General features: G+C 35.1%; 1 protein-coding gene across 3 annotated transcripts; it reads right to left on the bottom strand.

Annotated features, from left to right (window-relative positions):
* Positions 1–4472: 4472 nt before the first annotated feature.
* On the bottom strand, positions 4473–20017 carry LOC114459054 (ephrin type-A receptor 5-like). Of its 3 annotated transcripts, none has more exons than XM_028441421.1 (4): positions 19805–20017; positions 16875–16939; positions 12272–12977; positions 4473–4531 (listed from the first exon to the last, which is right to left on the bottom strand). In XM_028441421.1, exons 1-4 carry the CDS (start codon positions 19890–19892, stop codon positions 4479–4481), a joined length of 912 nt encoding a protein of 303 aa, XP_028297222.1. In that variant the 5' UTR covers positions 19893–20017; the 3' UTR covers positions 4473–4478. The 3 variants fall into 3 exon arrangements, with proteins under 3 accessions (XP_028297222.1, XP_028297223.1, XP_028297224.1); XM_028441422.1 differs by lacking the exon at positions 4473–4531 and adding an exon at positions 10744–10922; XM_028441423.1 differs by lacking the exon at positions 4473–4531 and adding an exon at positions 11827–12065.
* Positions 20018–20888: the final 871 nt, after the last annotated feature.

Raw genomic sequence — 20888 nt, 5'->3', positions numbered from 1 at the left:
AAATCTGGTGAAAAGAGGTTAAAAGTGACAATAATGGTCAATATATGTGACATTAGGTGTAAAAGTGGTAGAAAGAGTTGATAAGTGATGAACATGTCTGGAAAGTGTAAATATATGTAGAAAAGTTATTGAAATGGGAAAAAATGTAGCAAACATACATTAAAAGAAAGGAAAAAGTGAAAAGTTAAGTGTAGTTTAGTAAAGAACATGTTTCATTTGATACCAAAGCATTAAAAGCTGCTGTTATTACCTGGAAGATAAACGCTGAGGATGGTTTTAACCCTCCCACTTCCATCTCTGTGTTCTTAGACTTTATGATGGTGTAGCTGGAATCCTGGTCCTTTAAAGACAAAACAAACACAAAGAATAAAAGCCTCATTAAGTGATTCATGGCAGTCTGTCTGTTTTTATGTTGCCAAAGTCAACACATAACATGAAGAAAAAAATACACAAAACAAAATCAAAAACAGACAAAATATACTGTAACTCAGACAAGACGAGTGTGAAAATACACAAAAGGACAGATAAATAATACAAAAAGATAACCAAAATTAAAATACACAATATTACTCCATTAAACATTCAAGCCAACTATAGTAATAACTGAAAAATAAACAAAATAACTGTAAGATATGAATTAAAATGAGTCCAGAAATACACAAATTATAGCCAATACCAACAAAAACACACAAAGACTTTGGTGTTTCCTGTTAATGCTCTGATTGGTCATTAATGTTGATCATGTGACCCTCAGATCAGATACAATCACATGTCTGTGGCCCCGCCCCCTGTGATAACACCAATGAAACGACTTGGATGACGTTAATAGAAATGTCTTCTTCTAGATTCTTATCTTTAAATCGTTGATATTTTCTGTTATTTTCTAACAGTCTGAACGTAGAGGCCTTTTATTGGCTTAGACCAGGGGTCTGCAACCTGCGGCTCTGGAGCCTCATGTGGCTCTTTGACTCTTTTGCAGTGGCTCCCTAAAGCTTTCAAAAATATTGAAATCAATAATTATTTTCTTACAGAGGGTATTAATGATTAATGATTTTGAAACCAAATAAAATCACGATATAACGATTTGTCAACCTGCAATAACTCACTTCACGTCCTGAAACATCTACAGACCATTAACTTTTTCCTGCACCTGTGGTTAACTTAAAGTTTTAAATCCCTGGCAAGATAACGAAATCTACTAAAAGTCTATCCTGGACGTAAATATACATTTGAATTATGTGGGGACAGATTCATTTAACTGCCAACATGCTGGATAAATATGCATGCTTGATATGTGGCAAGAAATTAGTAATCAGCATGTGTTGACTGACATGTTGTCAAATTCATGTTATTTTTTGTAGCCCTTCAAATACATTATCTAAAAAAAAAAAATTTAATTTGTTTTCAAAACATTATTTGATATAATTTTAACTGTATAGAAATGTATACACTATGTTGTTTTCATTAAAAAGGTTTTTTTTTTTCCGGCTCTGGAAGGACTTTAATCCAGGTGAGATGAGACAAAATGGCTCTTTTGAGAGTAAAGGTTGCAGATGTGACATCACATGTTTCATCATAAACTGATTGATGACTAAAACTGTTACACTTCTCTTCCATTCCTGGACATTAAATCTGAGAAAATAGACGATATTTACTGTCCATCGTCCTTCCTCTGGTTCTTTAGACGAAGGTCAACATGAAGGTAGGGGGACTTTGTGGTCAGTGGTTAGCTAATGGCTAATGGCTAATGGCTAATGGAGGGAGTGTGTAGATGTGTGTGAACCTGATGTGGTTACAGCGAGAAAACTGAGACAAATCCAATCAGCTCTGAAACAAGTAGATTTAACAGGGAGGAGCTATTTTATCACAGCGGGGGCAAAAACGCCATTGTTATGTGTCATTTTGTGTATATTTTTTGTTATGTGGTGTTTTAAAAATATTTTGTGTATTTTTGCTGTTATGTGTTATTTTGTTAAGCAATATTAGTGATGGTTTACAGTACAAAGAGTCAATAAAAGGTCAATAATGCATCAAAAGTTACCTTTTCAAAGTATTTGATCTCATATTCTAAGATGATCCCGTTGGGACGATCAGGCTCCGCCCACGACAGGCTGATGGTGCTCCTTCCTGTGCGACCTTTCCTCACCACGCTGACTGGAGAGGGCGCTGTAGAGTCATTCATAATCAGTTAGCTTAGCATCAGTCAGTTAGCATGGCTGAGTTAATCAGCTGATGTGTGTTTATTCTGAGTGTTTTACATGAAACAGTGACATCACGTCCTGATTAACACACAATAAAACATCACTTCCTGTTGTTAGCATACATGCTAACGCTGTCATTGTTCCACCTGATCAATTATCAATGAGCTGAGGGAAGACTGGAGCTCAGAAAGATAAGAAACATTAAAATGGGAGGATACACACACACACACACACACACACACAATGAAATCATTGATCATCTGTCAAACGAATGTTTATTGATATATTTATGTATTTATTGATGAAATATAAATATAGTTTCAGATGACACAGGTGCAGCTATTGGTAGACGATCTTAAATTTTAAGGTATCGATGTGTGGGCGTGGTCAGACCGTGACGTACCTGCCTGATTGGTGGTTACGTTCAGTGACACGTACTGCTGGGCGTGGTCGATGGCGAGCTCTGACACCCCGTTAACGGCGTCCAACAGGAAGCTGTAGTTAGTGTGAGACTGGAGGTCCCCCACCATCACTGACGTGTTGGACAGGCCCTCGCGCCGCGGTAGGAAACGTACGTTAGGACCGCACTCCTCCAGGCCACGCCCCTCAGGCAGGACGCGCCGACACAGGATGTTGTATCTGATGTCCTTCCTGCCGCCCGTCTCCATGGGAACGGACCACTCCAGGAACACACTGGTCTCATTCACGTTAGAGATGGCGTTTCTAGGAGCCGACGGAGGACCTGATATAGGATCAATAACAGCAGGTAAAGAATATAACTGTTATTGATCAGTTTATTAATCAAACTGTAAATCTCTGATGATAATCATAAAAGTTTTCTTAAGTTATTAACTTTATACATTTGTACGACAGCGCATTAGGATAATATATTATTTCAAAAAATTTAACTTTATGAGATTTAAGTCATTATTTCAAGATTAAAGTCCTATCAGGCCCCACTTCTCTGGAACCATCTACCAACCACGGTTCGGGGGGCAGACACCCTCTCTACCTTTAAGGTTAGGCTCAAAACATTCCTCTTTGGTAAAGCTTTTAGTTAGGAACCAGCTCATAGCTCATAATTAAGATGCAATAGGCATAGACTGCCGGGGGGGGGGTCTGGCATGCTCGGTTGGAGAGAGGTTGGAGAGGGCGTTAAGAGAGAGGTCATTTAGGTTAGAGAGGGACCGGAGAGGGTCCCATTCCTCTCTCTAACACTCCCTCTATGTCTGCTTCTTCCCTTGTGTGTTTGCTCCTGTTCTCCTTCTGGCTTTTGTCTTGCAGGTCCGTGGGATCCTCAGTGTGGAGTTACAGAGTCTCAACAACTCTGTCTCCACCCTTTCCTCTGCACACACCCAACACAGCATAACGTGGATGGCTGTTCATCATAGGAATGGGATCCACACAAGGTTCCTGCTGCTTAACAGAAGGTTTTCCTTGCCGCCATGATGAATTCATGTTGGGTGTGGGATACATATGTATGTGTATATACGTATATATGCATATGTGTGTATCCATAAAATGAAGAGTCCGTCCTTAAGACTGCTCTACTGTAAAGTGTCTTGAGATACCATTGGTTATGATTTGGCGCTATACAAATAAAAGATTGATTGATTGATTGATAATATTTGAAGAATGACATAGTAATATTTTGAGACTAAAGTTGTAATATTTACAGATTAAAGTCAAAATATTTCAAAAATAAATAATGTAATCTATGAGAATAAAGTTGTATGTTAATAAAATGATGTTAATATGTTTCTCACTGTGTTGTACATTAACTGAGGTCAAAGGTCACGTTCTCTACCACTTTATGGTTTTTCTTAAATGTAAAAAAAACAGAAATGACAAGAAAGATCAAAACATTTCAGATTAAACTATTGATCGTCTTTAAAAAAAAACATATTCAAGGCTTGAAATAACCAAAATATGTAGATTTATTATTTATTAGAATTTATGTGTATCTATTTTATTACTCTTATTATGTATTTATTTAGTTATTTATATATTTTCTATTTTTTAATAATGACATTTTATTTCATTTTAAATAGCTTGAAAAGCTTAACAAACATTATTATTATAATAATTATTGTTATTATTCAGTGGTGGTGAAAGGGGAGTTCCTTACGTGTGCAGGCCATATGGGGGGGGTCAGAGTCCATCTTGTAGTATCCGTCCTCACAGCTACAGGACGTGGCCCCCGTCTGCTGGGCCACACTGTGGGGGGGGCACTTACTGCAGGACAACGAGTCGAGCACCGATCGGTAGAACCCTGATTTACACACTGAGCAGGGGGGATGGAGGGAGGGGGAGGGGACAGTGATTACTTCCTTTAGAGAAAAATAAAAGGAGGTCAACGTCACACGGTGGCGGACTGGAAACACCCGGGGGTGTCACATTTAAATCATTTTAATGTTTTAGTTTAACAATCATTACATCATGTCACACACACATATACACACTAAGCAGCACCGTGCACACACACACGTGCACACACACACAGCAGATGTGTGTGTAGCAGGTAGACACACACACACATGTTAACACAAAGGATAAAACACACACACCTGTGTGTAGTTTAACAACAACAAAGGAAGATGTTTAAAGGAAATAAAGAAACTAAAGATGATGAAGACGAGGATGTGACATCATCAAACCTTCGTCTGTCGTCATAGAACATTAGCCTTTGTTACACATCATAGAGTCTCCTCCATTTAACGCACACACACGCACACACACACGCAGACACACACACACATACACACACACGCACACTCACACACACACACACACACACACACGCAGACACACACACACATACACACACACGCACACTCACACACACACACACGCACACACACACACACACACACACACACGCACACACACACGCAGACACACACACACATACACACACACGCACACTCACACACACACACACTCACACACACACTCACACACACACTCACACGCACACACACACACACACACACACAGCAAAGTAAAAAAAACGATTAAATGTTTAATTGCGATAAATCGCAGTTGTTTATTTGTTGTTTCTAAAGAAAAAAAATGACAGACGTCTTGAACAATTGTATAATATTGCAGATAAAATAGTGCTGATATAATAAAGCTACAGTAAAAACTGTAAACATTTTAATTCATATATTTAAGATGATTATTTCACGTAACCCTTTGCATTAAATATACAGGATGGCATCGTCATGCTAGCCTGGGGAAGCCACACCCACTTCCTTACTTGTTGTAAGAAAGTGGGTGTGGTCTGCTCACTTCCTCGCCCCAGAGTCGGTCGAGCCAGTGAGAAACAAAACAAACATGGCGGCCGACACAGAGAAGACGTTCACAGCAAGAAGAAGCGTGAGTCTGTAACGTACTACACACTGTTTTCATCTACTGGCTCCGTTTAGGAAAAAACTACGCTTGTTGTGCTTCTGTCGTTTGATTGGTTACTCTGTATGTGTTAGTCCCGCCCCCACTCAGCCACCACAACGAGTGCTTCCAGACTAATGACTAATCCTAACCCTAACCTGTATGAATAATACAATGAGATTAGGATGAATTCTAGACTATTGTCATACAGACAATGTGATTAATCTGCGTTAAAATATAGTGAATGCATTCATTTCGAACGATTAATCACGTGAACGCGTTAAATTTGGAAGCCCTACTGAAAATATTAATTAAAACGATTATCATATTCTTATAACTCTATTTGGATCGATTGATTTTGTAAAATAAAAACTTTTCCCATCACTTCAAACTAATTTATTCAGTAAAAAAGGTTGAAATATACGACATTAAATCTACTTTTTACAAGGTCACAACTATAGAGTTGGAAAGTGCAGAAAAATGTGTTGTGGACTTTGAACCATTTGATTAGTGATTAAAACCAGGATTTACTATAATAATACTATTTATTATAATAATAATAATAATAAACGTTCCTGGATAACAGTAGATATTATTCAGATGAATAAATAAATGTGGTTATCACAGATTCATTTTGTTGACTTTATGGATGAGAACAAAAAGAACTATAAAAACACAAACTTTAAACAAAAACAAATACTATTTCACATAAAAAAGACATATATGTACATGGAGACAATAACGTGTCAGAGATGGAGATGACACGGTTACATTCAATCCACATAATTCATAGAAATGTTAATTTGTAAATAAGACGTGTGAAAAAGTCAGAGTAATAGAAAGTGATTCTGTAACAGCAGTAGCAGCATTTATTAGCATTAATTCAGGCTCATTTCGTTATAATAAATAGATTATCTATGATTGACAGGAGAATAAAGGAGCAACATCTGCTAATGAAGAACATCGATCACAAACATCTGCATGTCTTTACATAATTACGTGTTAACGGATTTAGTGGCAAACGGAGATGATGAAGGTCAGAGATGAGAACCATGTGGAGACAAGGGGTGATTAAAGTGTCAGAGATAGAATATGTTTGTTCATAAAACTATATTTGACATCAGTAATAAGGAAGTAACAGTAGAATGTTGATCTATATATACTGTAGATATATATACATATACAGCGTTGACAGTATCAATGCTCAGAGGGAATGTGACAGCATCACATTCCCTCTGGAAATACCAACTATGTAAGTTTGGAGAGACGGACCGTCTTTGGTCAGGTCATGTGACCTGGAGAACGTTTGACTTTATGGCAGTCACATGACCACAGGCTCTGATTAACTCATTGGTCATGGCCGTTTAAAACTGCTTCTGAGGAGGCTAAAAAGATGCCTCCGAGACCCCGCGCACGCCGGCGCAACTGCACCGGGCCTCTGGCGGCGGTGAGAGGAGGGCGGTGGCTATTTATTTTGACAATATTTCACTTTATTAACCATATTAATCATTTTGTTACAGACATGAAACATATTAAACTCCCTGTGAATGCAAATAAATAAATAGGATTGTTGATTTAGTGTGTGTGTGTGTGTGTGTGTATGTCTGTGTCTGTCTGTGTGTGTGTGTGTGTGCGTGTGTGTTTTGCCCTTGAGGAAGCATTAAGGCTAATAGGTGTAATTAATATGCACTAAAGTCTAACAATGCATGTGTGTGTGTGTGTGTGTGTGTGTGTGTGTGTGTGTGTGTGTGTGTGTGTGTGTGTGTGTGTGTGTGTGTGTGTCTGAGGTTAATAAGTCATTAATATTCATCCCATGCTGTCGTTTCTTCTTATTATAAATCCATCAAACGTCCATCGATGCTGGTTAATTAACTTCCTCTTTAATTAAAACTATTTGTAATAAACATGTTGATTTCTATAAATATATAAATCATTTGGAAGGATTAGGAAACGTTATTATGATCATTAGAATGTCTCCAGTTTAACGTTATAATGATGTAGGAAATGATAATATGTCCTATAAAGATTTTATTTTGTATTAAAATAGTGGTTTTAAGAACATGAAGAGCTCAGTTAGATGGATTACTATGTAATCAACACTACAGAACTCACTCACACGTGCTGTCCCTTACAGGACAAACAGACTAAAGTAGAACATATTGATCAGCTGTTTGTTAATAAATGTGTCTGTGTAGCATTTTACATCAGCAAATTTAACCCAGAATTTTCTTTCTGGAAAGTGAATCCACATTTTGAGAAAAAATATTGAGTTATGAGTTTAGGTCCATATTACCCAGCCCTAGATCTGTGCAAAATAAAACAGATTTATTAGGAAAAAGAACTTATTCAAGTTGAATTTGATTACATTTGTTAGAAAATCAATGAAACAATATTTACAGATATTAATGGTTTTCCCATGGCTGCTCAACTCAAATTATTAAACCAAATCTCCCCAAATGAATAGTTTTATATCATTTATACATGGAGATGCAAAGTAGCATTTATAATAACTCACACACACTCCTGTTCTAGACTTTCAGTCACTCAAATTCAATATGCAAAGGAATTTATTTTAATTTAAATGTAGTTTTAAGAAAAAAACTAAAAATGTTATATTTGGATGTTTAGTCTTATTTACTCTTCTTTCTACTCTAACTGTGTAGAGAGAGATAAATACTGTAGTTAGAGGGAATAACTAATAATAAATACACTTGTTACTGTTACTAATAAACTGTAAATATCATTTTCCTCTATTTGTGTGTGTGTGTGTGTGTGTGTGTGTGTGTCTATGTGTGTGTGTGTGTGTGTGTGTCTATGTGTGTGTGTGTGTTGTCCTATCCCTCATTGACAGGTCATTGTTCACAACCCATTTATTCTCACAATCATCACCATAGAAACCAACAGGGTCAAAGGTCACAGTGGATTTGGGGCAAAAAAAACTAATGTAGTGGCAGCGTGAACATGAAAAACACAATAAATCAAATCAGATACGTATCAATGGCACTAATAACAGATTACATCACATCTGTTTATTAGGAGTTATCTGTCAAACAACAACACAATATCACACACACACACACAATAATAACAATAATGATAACAATAACAACAACAACAACAACAACAACAACAATAACAATAACAATAACAATAATAATAATAATAACAACAATAATAACAACAATAACAATAATAACAATAATAACAACAATAACAATAACAACAATAACAATAATAATAACAACAACAACAACAACAACAACAACAATAACAATAATAATAATAATAATAATAATAATAATAATAATAATAATAATAACAACAATAACAATAACAACAATAACAATAACAATAACAATGACAATAACAATAACAATAACAATAACAAAAACAATAATAATAATAATAATAATAATAATAATAACAACAATAACAATAACAACAATAACAATAACAATAACAATGACAATAACAATAACAATAACAAAAACAATAATAATAATAATAATAATAATAACAATAACAATAACAATAATAACAACAATAACAACAATAACAATAACGACAACAATAACAACAATAACAATAACAATAACAATAATAATAACAATAACAATAACAATAACAACAATAACAATAACAATAACAAAAACAATAACAATAATAATAACAACAATAACAATAACAATAACAATAATAACAACAATAACAATAACAATAACGACAACAATAACAAAGTATCTACATTATGATTAAAGGCATGAATGGATGGAATCAGGGCTGATCATATGAGGGATCAGAACAAATGACATTATTATAATTAAACTAACAATTTTGTAGATTCAAAAGAAGCGTAAGAAAAATGTCAGACTGACATTGACACTGAGAGAAGTGGTCATGTGACCAGGTTTCCATTGAGCTTTAACGTTACATCTCAATATGGAAACGTCCTCATGAAAGAATAAAAACTGTATATTGATTAGTTTTTGTGTATTTCCTGGAGTAATGAAATATCTAATGTAATCAGATTACAGCTGCAGTGATTTCACACCAAACAAACAAAGATTTTTGATATAATGTAGAGAAATAAAAGATGAGAATCAGTGATAAAGAATGTGATTTTAAACGTCATAATAACGTTTAATAAAAGAAGTGGTTGAGGCGTTTCCTGGTCACATGGTTTCTTCCTTTCCCTCATCACTGAATATTAATGTAGACGTTCCTCAGTGTTTCCTACTGTCACTGCAGCGTGTGTGTGTGTGTGTGTGTGTGTGTGTGTGTGTATTCCCTCAAAGACTTCAGTGGAGCTCACACTCAGTGTGTATGTGTCTGTGCAATCCCCTCAACACCACACACACACACACACACACACACACACACACACACACACACACACACACACACACACACACACACACACACACACACACACACACACACACACACACACACACACACACACACACACACACACACACACACACACACACACACACACACGATATGAAAAATGTGGTCATGATCCAAAAAGGTTGGAAACCTGTGTGTGTGTGTGTGTGTGTGTGTGTGTGTGTGTACTTCCTGTTCCATCTTTCTATATAGAGATGTTGTGACTCCTCTAAACGTGGATGTGCTCTTGTTGTGCTGCTATGACTGATGTTGGAGGTGATTTAACCTCATCTGTTCCCACGAGTAGAGGAGAAACCTCATGGATGTGAGTGGGGGGGGTGGGGGGGGGGGCAAGGAGCACTTCTGGGAAACTCAGTTTATCCAACAAGCACTCAGGAAGCACTTTGGTTGTCATGACAGCGTAGCTACAGTGGAATGATGGAGGAGCTAGTAGGAGGGGGAGCTAGGAGGAGGAGGAGGAGCTATGACGCTAACGCAGGCTGAGAAACGATAAATGATTCTATGATGTCATCACTCAGCATCCTTAAGAAAGGCACAGCCTACAGCAGTGTTTTTCAACCTTGGGGTCGTGACCTCATGTGGGGTCGCCTGAAAACTCTGCTGATTAATAAAAAATAATAATTACTGGCAAAAAATGTGTTTTAAAACCTTTAATTATTGTTTTTTTTTTTTTCAAATTATATTTGTGTTCCTTTGTGTGTTTTGGGAGTCATTTCATGTACTTCTGATGTACTTTTATGTATTTTTGTAATTGTGGGTCATTTGGTGAGTTTACATTATGGGACACACAAAATAAGACTGAGCTGCATGTATAAATTTAATTAATAATATAAATAGTAAAAACTAGAAAACTATAGGAACACGTTGTCAACATTTCTTTATCTCATTGAAATGATAAAAGTGCTTCCACAGCGTTTTCCACTAAAGCAGATGAAATAAAACAAGATTCCAGAGGTTAGAGTGTTTCAGTCATCAACACATTTACAAAGGGTTAAACACACACACACACACACACACACACACACACACACACACACACACACACACACACACACACACACACACACACACACACACACACACACACACACCTATATAGATGTATATATAGATCTATATAGCTGTATATAGATCTATATAGATGTATATAGGACAGATGCTATAGATGTGTGTCTTAATGAACACGGTTTATTATTAATAATAATAAAAATACATGATCCATCTCTAGTTACAGAGAAAATCATTTTATCACTTCATCACATCATAAGTTGTTAATCTGAGATAAAACAGTTGATGTTTCACCAAATGTGTAAAAGTTATTTCTACTATTTAAGATTTAATAAATTCATTAATTTACAGTACCAAGTGAAAAACACTAATAATATAAAACTATTCATTAATAATTTTGGAATTAACTTTTGATCTATAATTGTATTAAATCTTTCCATATATCTCAAGAGCTACACATTATGTAATTACACTAATGTGGGTGAAATGTTGTGTTCAGGTACTATAGGGAAATCTTCTACTGTTCCTCACAGTCACTAGGATGTGTTCAGGTTCCCACACATTGATTTCATTTTATATGAATCTGAACCAGATAAAAACTAAAGGAACTCAATCTGAACAACGTACTTTATACTATTTCATATTTATACATGATCATTCATCATAAATACACACACACATTATAAAACATGTAAATTGTGGATATATTTGTGAATATTTTTGACATAAATCTCTTCCCATAGTTAACACTTGTGTGGTACATGATGTGAACATATTTGTGTGAATCTAAATAAAAACACCAACAATCAGATTAAATTAGATCTACATCACTCGTCCTCTCAAACATTATTTCCTTTTCATTTCTCAGCGACGTGGACGTAGAACAGAAGCAGAGAACATCACAAAGACCACAAAGATGTACAGTATGCCCCTGGAAATGACAGTTAAGGTTAGCGACATGGAGCGTGGGGCGGGGCCTAAAGTGGAGCAGAGCGTGTGTGAGAGAGAGCAGCTAGAGCGGCTAAGTGCTGTTAGCTCAGGGGAAAAAACCCTGGACTGGAACACACACACACACACACACACACACACACACACACACACACACACACACACACACACACACACACACACACACACACACACACACACACACACACAGTATAAATAAACACTCAGATGAATGTGAAACACACAGAATGAAACAGAATCAATAAGGAATCAATAAGGAATCAATAAGAGGGAAAGTCGTGTCCATCTCTTACCTTGACATGATCCGTTGACTTCCTCGTATCCTGATTGGCAGACACACTTCCCAATGGGCACTAGCCACTCCCCCTCCGTGCTGCAGTGCATTCTGGGAGGCTCTAGGAGAGGCAGTGAGTGATTAAGGCACCGCCCCACCACCTCCAGCAGGTGGGACACCTCTGACCCTGGGATGGTGTCTGGGAACAGGGCCAGGTTCCTGACCAGCAGGGGGCAGCGTTTATAGAACACACGTACAGACACCAGCGCTATGCAGGCCCCCAGGTCCTGGAACGCTAAGTAGAAGCCTTTATGGGTCAGGGGCCCCAGGGCCCGCACCTCCGTGTTGAGCTTCATGACGCGGTCCCCCAGGTCCAGCTCAGTGAAGCTCTCATCAGCAGCGATGGTGTCCACCTTAATGTACATGTTCTCCTTCATCACCCGCTCCTCCTCCTCAGTCATCATCACGCCGTCCCCCATGTGGTCCTCGTCCCCGTTGCTCTGGTAGTAATACATGTTGAAGGTCTCCTTGCAGGTGCCCACCCCCCCAGGGAGGCTGTTACAGTCCCTGAGAGTGAACTGCAGCTCTATGAAGACACGCTGCGCCCCCTCCGTCAGGATCAGGTTGGTGTGGAGCCAGTTATTCTGGTTCTGTTCCATCACTCGACACACCTGGTACGTATGGATAGGAGCGTAGTTCTCATCCACCTCACCGATCTCCTCCCACTGAGAAACACACACAACACACACGTCAATTACTAGACCATTCAGGCGACCACGCTTTAATTCCAGGTGACCCCACATGGGGTCCTGACCCTAAGGTTGAAAAAACCCTGCAATAACCTAATGACTCCATATCCATTGCTTGTATTTCATAAATCTGTTTTATTATATTTGAATGGTTTATTTAAACTTAACATTAACCATTTTCATTCCAATATAAATAATCTAAACATTTTTAAATTCATATACTGTATATAAAACACCCCTGCGTTGGGCCCTGGGTACCCTTTACCCCCCCAGTCCAACGCCTCTGATCAGGGGTCACAAACTAGAGCTGGTCAATATATCGTGATATATATCAAGTTCTAGAAAATGACAATATTGTCTATATCAAATATATCTATTTTTTATATTTTTTAACTTGTTTCCATTTATACAAGCACAGTACAAATCAAATCACATACAATCATTGAATATTATTCATAGAGTACAGTCCTCCTTTACTATTTTAACATATTTATATTTTATAGCTTATTTGGTTTTAAAATACTCGCTGATTTTATTATTTCTCTGAACATCATGAAAAACACAGTTATATGGATTTGTAAATGTGTCCTAATCTAGACCTTCATCTAAATAAACCACACTACAGAACTCACTCACACGTGCTGTCCCTTAGAGGAGAAATATTTAATAAATATGCTTGTGTGGCATTTTTCATCAGCAAATTTAACCCAGAATTATACACATATAATAGTATAAACTGTTTAATTAATAGATTTACTTATGAATAACTGCTGGTATTAAAAACAAGTTTAAAATGAGTAAAATAAAACATTACACAATAAACTAGATCAGGGGTTTTCAACCTGTGGCTCTGGGGCCTCATGTGGCTCTTTGACTCTTTTGCAATGGCTCCCTATAGCTTTAAAAAAGTATTAAAATTATAAATTATTTCTTACAGAGGGTATGGATGATTAATGACATTAATGTCAAATAAAATTCTGATAAAACCATTGATTAACCTCAAAATAAATCATGTGGTGCAATAACTGCTCCTCCTACTTCACCTCTGGAAACATCTGCAGATCATCAACATAATCATAAAACTCAACTAACATCAACTATTCTGGAAGAAAATAGAGATTTGATTTGTGTGGAAAGATTCATTTCATTACCAACATGTTAAATAGAAATGCTTGATATGTAGCAAAAAAATAGCAATTAGCATGTGTTGACAAACATGATCACATGTAGCCCTTTAAATCCATGAAATAATAATGATATTATTCTAACTGTATAGAATTTTATACAGTGAATTGTTTACTTTGAGAAGGTTTTTTTTTTTTGGCTAAAGAAAGAATTGAATCCAGATGAAATAAAATGGTTCCATTGAGACTAAAGGTTGTAAACATGACAATAAGCTTTATTAATAATTATACGTGTTACATGTGAACACATGGAAACAGAATCATGTTAATTTTCTACCTGATGAAGTTAAACGTGTCTCAGTGTGAAACATTAAAGTTTATTTGATCCATCCATTAGCCCCTCCCCCCCGTGGTTATCACTGACCATAATGATATACTGGGAGGGGTCAATTAATATTTCCCATTTTTAATGGTTACATTTAGATTAAAGGAGAAATAAATGTCCATGAATTTATCACTTTTTGATAAAGATCAGCTTTATTGTTTTAATCACATGTTAATTTAAACAGAAACAGATTCAAATCATATGCAGAGAAACGTATGGTGACGTATAAAATGTGTTTATACCTTTATTTATCTAACTACACATATATATCAATATATATTTCTCAGCTTTTAAAAATCATTAGATATATTTCAGAAATATGTAAACAAAAAAGTGTCTAAATTAAAAAAAATTTAAAAACTGGGGAAAAAAGTAAAGAAACAGTAGAATAATGTAAAGAATCTTTGAGTCTCTTAAAAAGCACTTTTAAATAAAATGTATTATTATTATTATTATTATTATTATTATTATTATTATTATTATTATTATCTTTGAAATAATGTAAAATATTAGTAAAAGCAGAAACTTTCCATGCCTATTATTTAGCTACTGTAACACACTTTAAACTAATGTAATGTTTGTTTGTGATCATTTATCAGAAAAGTTTAACACTAATGTATTACACTGTAGTTTAAATAAAATAAATACACAATTTAAATGAGAATTTAATTTGATTCAAAGATTAAACAAACATGGATCCAACAGAGAAAATAAGTAGAATATATGAAATGAGAAATAATAGATATTATAATAGAAGAAAATAAATACATTGAATAAATAAAATCAAGCGTCTGATTATTTACTTGAATTATTATGTTTTCCACCTTAAAGGTAGGGTAAGTAATTTTCCGAAAGCTAGCATGATTTTTAAAGTAGCATCCTCCAAGGGCTCCGCTTTTACCCACCCCCTCCCCCATGTGCTCGCCCTAAAGCCACGCCCCTCACTCACATGCGCTCCAATAGCAGACCTCATCGCTTGTATTGTGTAGAAACATTCAGCAGTAAATAAACACTAAACTTTATCATTCTATATGTTAAAAACCTGACTAGGTTGACTGGTTGGTGGGCAGCTCGTGGGCTGGGATGGGGGGGCACCCCTGGGGGGCTTTGTCCGGGGGCTCGCCCTTGAGGGTTCCCGGTCCCCGGGGGGGGGCTCTTGAGGTCCGGTGGGCTTGGCTGGCTGGCGGAGGTCCCGGTGCTGCTTCTATTCCGGTCCCTGCTGGCTCTGGACCCACCGGCTGCCCGTTCGGCGTGGCTCTGTCCGTCTGCTGGGAGTGGGCCTTTTCTACTGGGGTATCGGGTGGGGGGATTTCTGGGCCCTCCCCTTGGGGGGTTGGGTGCAGGGGTGTGGGGGCGGATGTTGGTGGCGGCCTTGGGGTTAGGGGTTGTCGTCGGTGGCGGGGTGCGCTGGGTCCTCGGCTCCTTGGGGCTTTCTTGGGTGTGTATGTGGGGGGCAGTGGCTGCCTCTCAGCCTGGGATCTTGGGGGCGTATGGGGGGCTGCTAGGCCTTTGGGGGTGGCCTGGGGCTCCCTGGCCCCCGCTCTCTCTGCTGGCCTGGCTGCATCTACAGGTTCAGGGCAGCTCTTGGGTTTACAGTAGAGGTTCTTACACATACATATGTCTATGATACACTGACATGTCTTAGACTGTAGATAAAACTGGGCTTAACTTTAGACACGTTGATCCTAAATACCAGTTTTAGGTTTTACCACTCACTCCTTCCCTCTGTCCACAGACACCACCATTATACCTAAGCTACACACTGGTCACCTGACTGGATTGATTACACAACATAATAAATTTAATATACACAACTATAACTACACATCTCACTCTCACTTTACAATAATCAACTCTACTCCATCCTTTACATTTCCTATTCTGACTCCCTCTCCCCTATTCCCTTCCCCCTCACCCAGGTGTAACACTGCTCTCCCTTTTTATATTCTCCCTATAATAAAGTGTTTCTTACCCTTCCTTAGGGAGGGCTGGTGATGCTCACAATTAAATAAAATACATTTATTTATTTAATTGCAATAACAAAACATGCATTGTTGTGTTAAAAAGATTAAAGTTCTTATATTGTTGACCTGTGACATCATGTGCAGACAAAGAGAGATAATTAATATTTGGAATTAAACACATTTATCATCATTATGTTACATATATATATTATAAGATTAATGTAAAGTAATAAATTATTATATATAACTTTATATTTTCTTCTTTACCAACACGTGCATAATTTTATAACCATTTATTCTCTCTTTGCTTTGTTTGATTTATTATTTTATTATTTATTATATACAAATCCAAACACAATAGAATGTTTTTGTTTATAAACAGTGATGTTGAGGTACTCACTCCGTTCTGAGGGTACGCCACCCACCCCAGGTCTCCCATTACTGAGCGAGAGTCCAACAGGTTCACTACAAACAACAAGAGAAAACTCATTATTATATCATATAAAACATGACATACACTCATATTAACATATAAAACTATATCTTATACATGCCACACTATGTGTTTCACATGGTGGAAAAGATTAAGATTAAAACATTAAATTCACTTTTTTGTTACAATAAGAACCTGAAAATTAAGTTAAAAACAGCAGAAAAACAAAGCCCACATGTTCAAAACTGTAGTTTATTTTAAACTGAGGAACATTATTATTGAGTTATTAAAATTCTACTGTTCTGATTCTACACAAACTACTAGAAAATACACACAAATTATACAAAATAACACAAATACACAAAATGACTTTAAAAATAAACAAAATGACTTTAAAAATAAACAAAATGACAAAAGATCAACACAAAAAATAACTAAACAATAAATACAGCAAACAACAGAAATACACACAGTGAATCTAAAAAGGAATAAAATGTACAAATATACACACAAATAACAACACATTACAGCACACAACAGAAATGATAAAATACAGTAAAGTACACATGTTTCCTGTGTTAGTGGATGGACATGTGTTCTAGTCCCTGTAGACACACACACACACACAGTAAGTGATATAAAGATAAGTTTGACATGAACAGATGATGTTTACAACATAAGGTTCTCTGTGTTTTATCTCCTTAGTGATAAAGTTCACATTGTTCTCTGAACTAAAACTATAAAATAATAAAGTTCAGGATACGACCTGTGACCAGATGGAAAACACACAGTTCACGTCACTGAAATGTTTTATTATTATTATTATTATTATTATTATTATTATTATTATTATTATTATTATTATTATTAAGATGGAATTATAACAACACTCACATGTTTTGGAAAAAAAAACATTAGTATTTTGTTGCATTTTCTTTAATGAAGTTGATTATTTCTTTTGTTCCTCTAACATTAGTTTATCCTGAATAATTAATCCTTTTAAATCTTTCAACTGTTACAAAACAATTTAAACCTTTTTTTTATTTAAACATTAATAATATTGGGCTTTAATGAACAGAAAATTAATCTGAAAACAAACAAAACGCTTCAAAATTACACAAAACAACAACAAAACCATAAAAATAAAAAAAACAAATACACAATGAGTATTTTATTGATCATGACCACATCACAGCTTCAATCATTGTATATATCTGTTTTATGATTATTATGATTATTATTTTATTGTTTACTACTGTAATGTGTGCACTTGTATTTATTCCTTATTTGATTTATAGTCTTTTACTTAATTATGTGTTTCTTTCTTTGTTTATTGTTTATTTGTAATATTTTTCCCCCTGGGATAAATAAAGTATTTATGATTCTGATTATTGATTTTGATCAGATATAAAGATGTTTGTGTCTAATAAAAGTTTTTTTTATCTAAAAGTATCTGATTAATAATAAACCAATTTAAACAGCTGGTTTATATCTAGTAATGTACTTTGTTAACATATGTTATATAACTCATAATAATACGTTATATAACTCCTCCTCAGACCAACCATAACCCAACATATAAACCATAAACATATAAAAATATAAAACAAGGACCAAAGTCTATCACAGTGTGTGTAATGAGGTCATAAAGCAGAGATTAGTGATGAACCACATCATTAGGCACACGTTACCTTCTTCACTGTCAATAACAACTTATTACTGACAGAGAATCAGATTAAATATGATACAGTTAATACATATATAAATATATAAATATATATATGTAATGTGGTGCAGAGGAAGGTTTATAGAAGGGATGAAATAAAGTGTTTGTGTTTATTTATAAACTGATCAAACATGTAAACATGAATCATTTATTAACTTTAGAAGAACTAGAACAACCTTTGTAACCTATAGAGTATCTGAGTATCCGATACTACTCCGATACCGATATTAGTGCTTTAAGTATTAGGTGATCTATTATTATTTTTAATATTATTATATTTATTTTTTTAGTGTGAAATGTTAGAAAAGAATCAAAAAGAGAAAAACTGACGTATTAATCATTAATTAATGGGTTTCATACGTCATTAGTCAAAGACAATATTAAACAAACTTCTTCAGTTTTTCTTTGTGATATTTAAAGACACTGTTCATCAGACGCAACTGGAGGTTCGGGGGCCACATGAGGCCCTCGCTCTCATTCTGTTGGGACCCCCAAAGAAAATGATCAATATGACAAAAATAAAGCGTGGGAACCAATGGTTCTCACGCTGCTAAAGCACACACACACACACACACACACGCACACGCACACACACGATCAGTGACTGATAAAAACATCAGTTTTGTCATCGACATTTTGATCAAATAACTGTCAAAATCAAATATTATAAATAAATATATATATATATATATTTATATATATATATATATATATTTATATACAGCAGCTGTTGAGGGGGAAATATTCTCAGAATAAAAATACATTTAAATCAATACATTTGCTCTGCTTAACTGAATAAATTATATCATAAATGAGGTTTTTTAAACAAACATTCCCTGCATTAGAAAAAACTAAAATCAAGTAAAAACATAAATTTTTGGTATAATTTCTTTGTTTTAAAATAAAGGTTTATTGTTTCTTTTGTTTATAAATAATCAGGCTTTATTTCATCACGTTCATATGTTTTCACATAAAAGATGAAAATGATGAGAAACTAAACTAAAATGATTTCTTTGATCAATAATCAGTGAAATTAAAGGTAAATATAGATCAAATAATTCTATGAGTCACAAAAGAAAAAGTGGTTAAACAGTGATCAGCTGATTATTGATTATCAGAGACTGATCAGAGATCCTCACACACACAGTTATTGATCATCATCATCACTAACCTTGATTATCGGGGGTCCCCCTGCCCCCCCCTCCTTCCACTGCTATGATCCACAAACACGTCCACGTTATGATCCGATCACTTCCCATCGTGTCTTTGAACGCCTCACACAGCCGCTGAGCACGCGCACACGCACCTGGTGTCGGTCAGCAGAGCATCAGTGTGGTGTGTGTGTGAGCAGAAGGATCCGCGGGGCCAGACGGAGGTTCATGTTCCTCAGCTGGAGGAGAACCAACTGATGAGAGGAACGAGCTCTGCTTTAGGAGGGGGCTGGGCCACGGCCAGGGGCGGGGGCCATAAGTGTCCGTCCAATCACAGCCTCCCTACAGGTGCACCACGTGGTCCCAGAATCCTGATGATCGTTGATCAATCATTAGCATTAATGATCAGGTTCTAGTGAATCAATCACTGATCAATCATTTCATTGAAAGAACAATTATAATCAAACATTTAGGAGCAGATGAACTTAAACAACAGTGATGAAAATAAAAAAACACTATTTATTTATAATTAATATTTATTATTTACTATTATTAATGTTTATTATTTTAGTTATTAATAATATTTATTATTTGTTTATATTAATGTTTATTATTTTAGTTATTAATAATATTTATTATTAATGTTTATTATTAATGTTTAGTATTTTAGTTATTAATAATATTTATTATTAATGTTTATTATTTATGTATTATTAATGTTTATTATTAATGTTTATTATTTATTTATTATTAATGTTTATTATTTTAGTTATTAATAATATTTATTATTAATGTTTATTATTTATGTATTATTAATGTTTATTATTTTATTTATTATTAATGTTTATTATTTATTTATTATTAATGTTTATTATTTTAGTTATTAATAATATTTATTATTTGTTTATTATTAATGTTTATTATTTTAGTTATTAATAATATTTATTATTAATGTTTATTATTCATGTTTATTATTTTAGTTATTAATAATGTTTATTTGTAATGTTTATTATTTTAGTGATTAATAATTTTTATTTGTAATGTTTATTATTTTAGTGATTAATAATGTTTATTATATAATAATCACAGAGTGATTATTATCCA

Source organism: Gouania willdenowi, unplaced genomic scaffold, assembly GCF_900634775.1.
Source record: "Gouania willdenowi unplaced genomic scaffold, fGouWil2.1 scaffold_243_arrow_ctg1, whole genome shotgun sequence".
Taxonomy (NCBI): domain Eukaryota; kingdom Metazoa; phylum Chordata; class Actinopteri; order Blenniiformes; family Gobiesocidae; genus Gouania; species Gouania willdenowi.
Note: the sequence above shows the minus strand (reverse complement) of the source record. Positions and strands in the feature narration are given on the sequence as shown.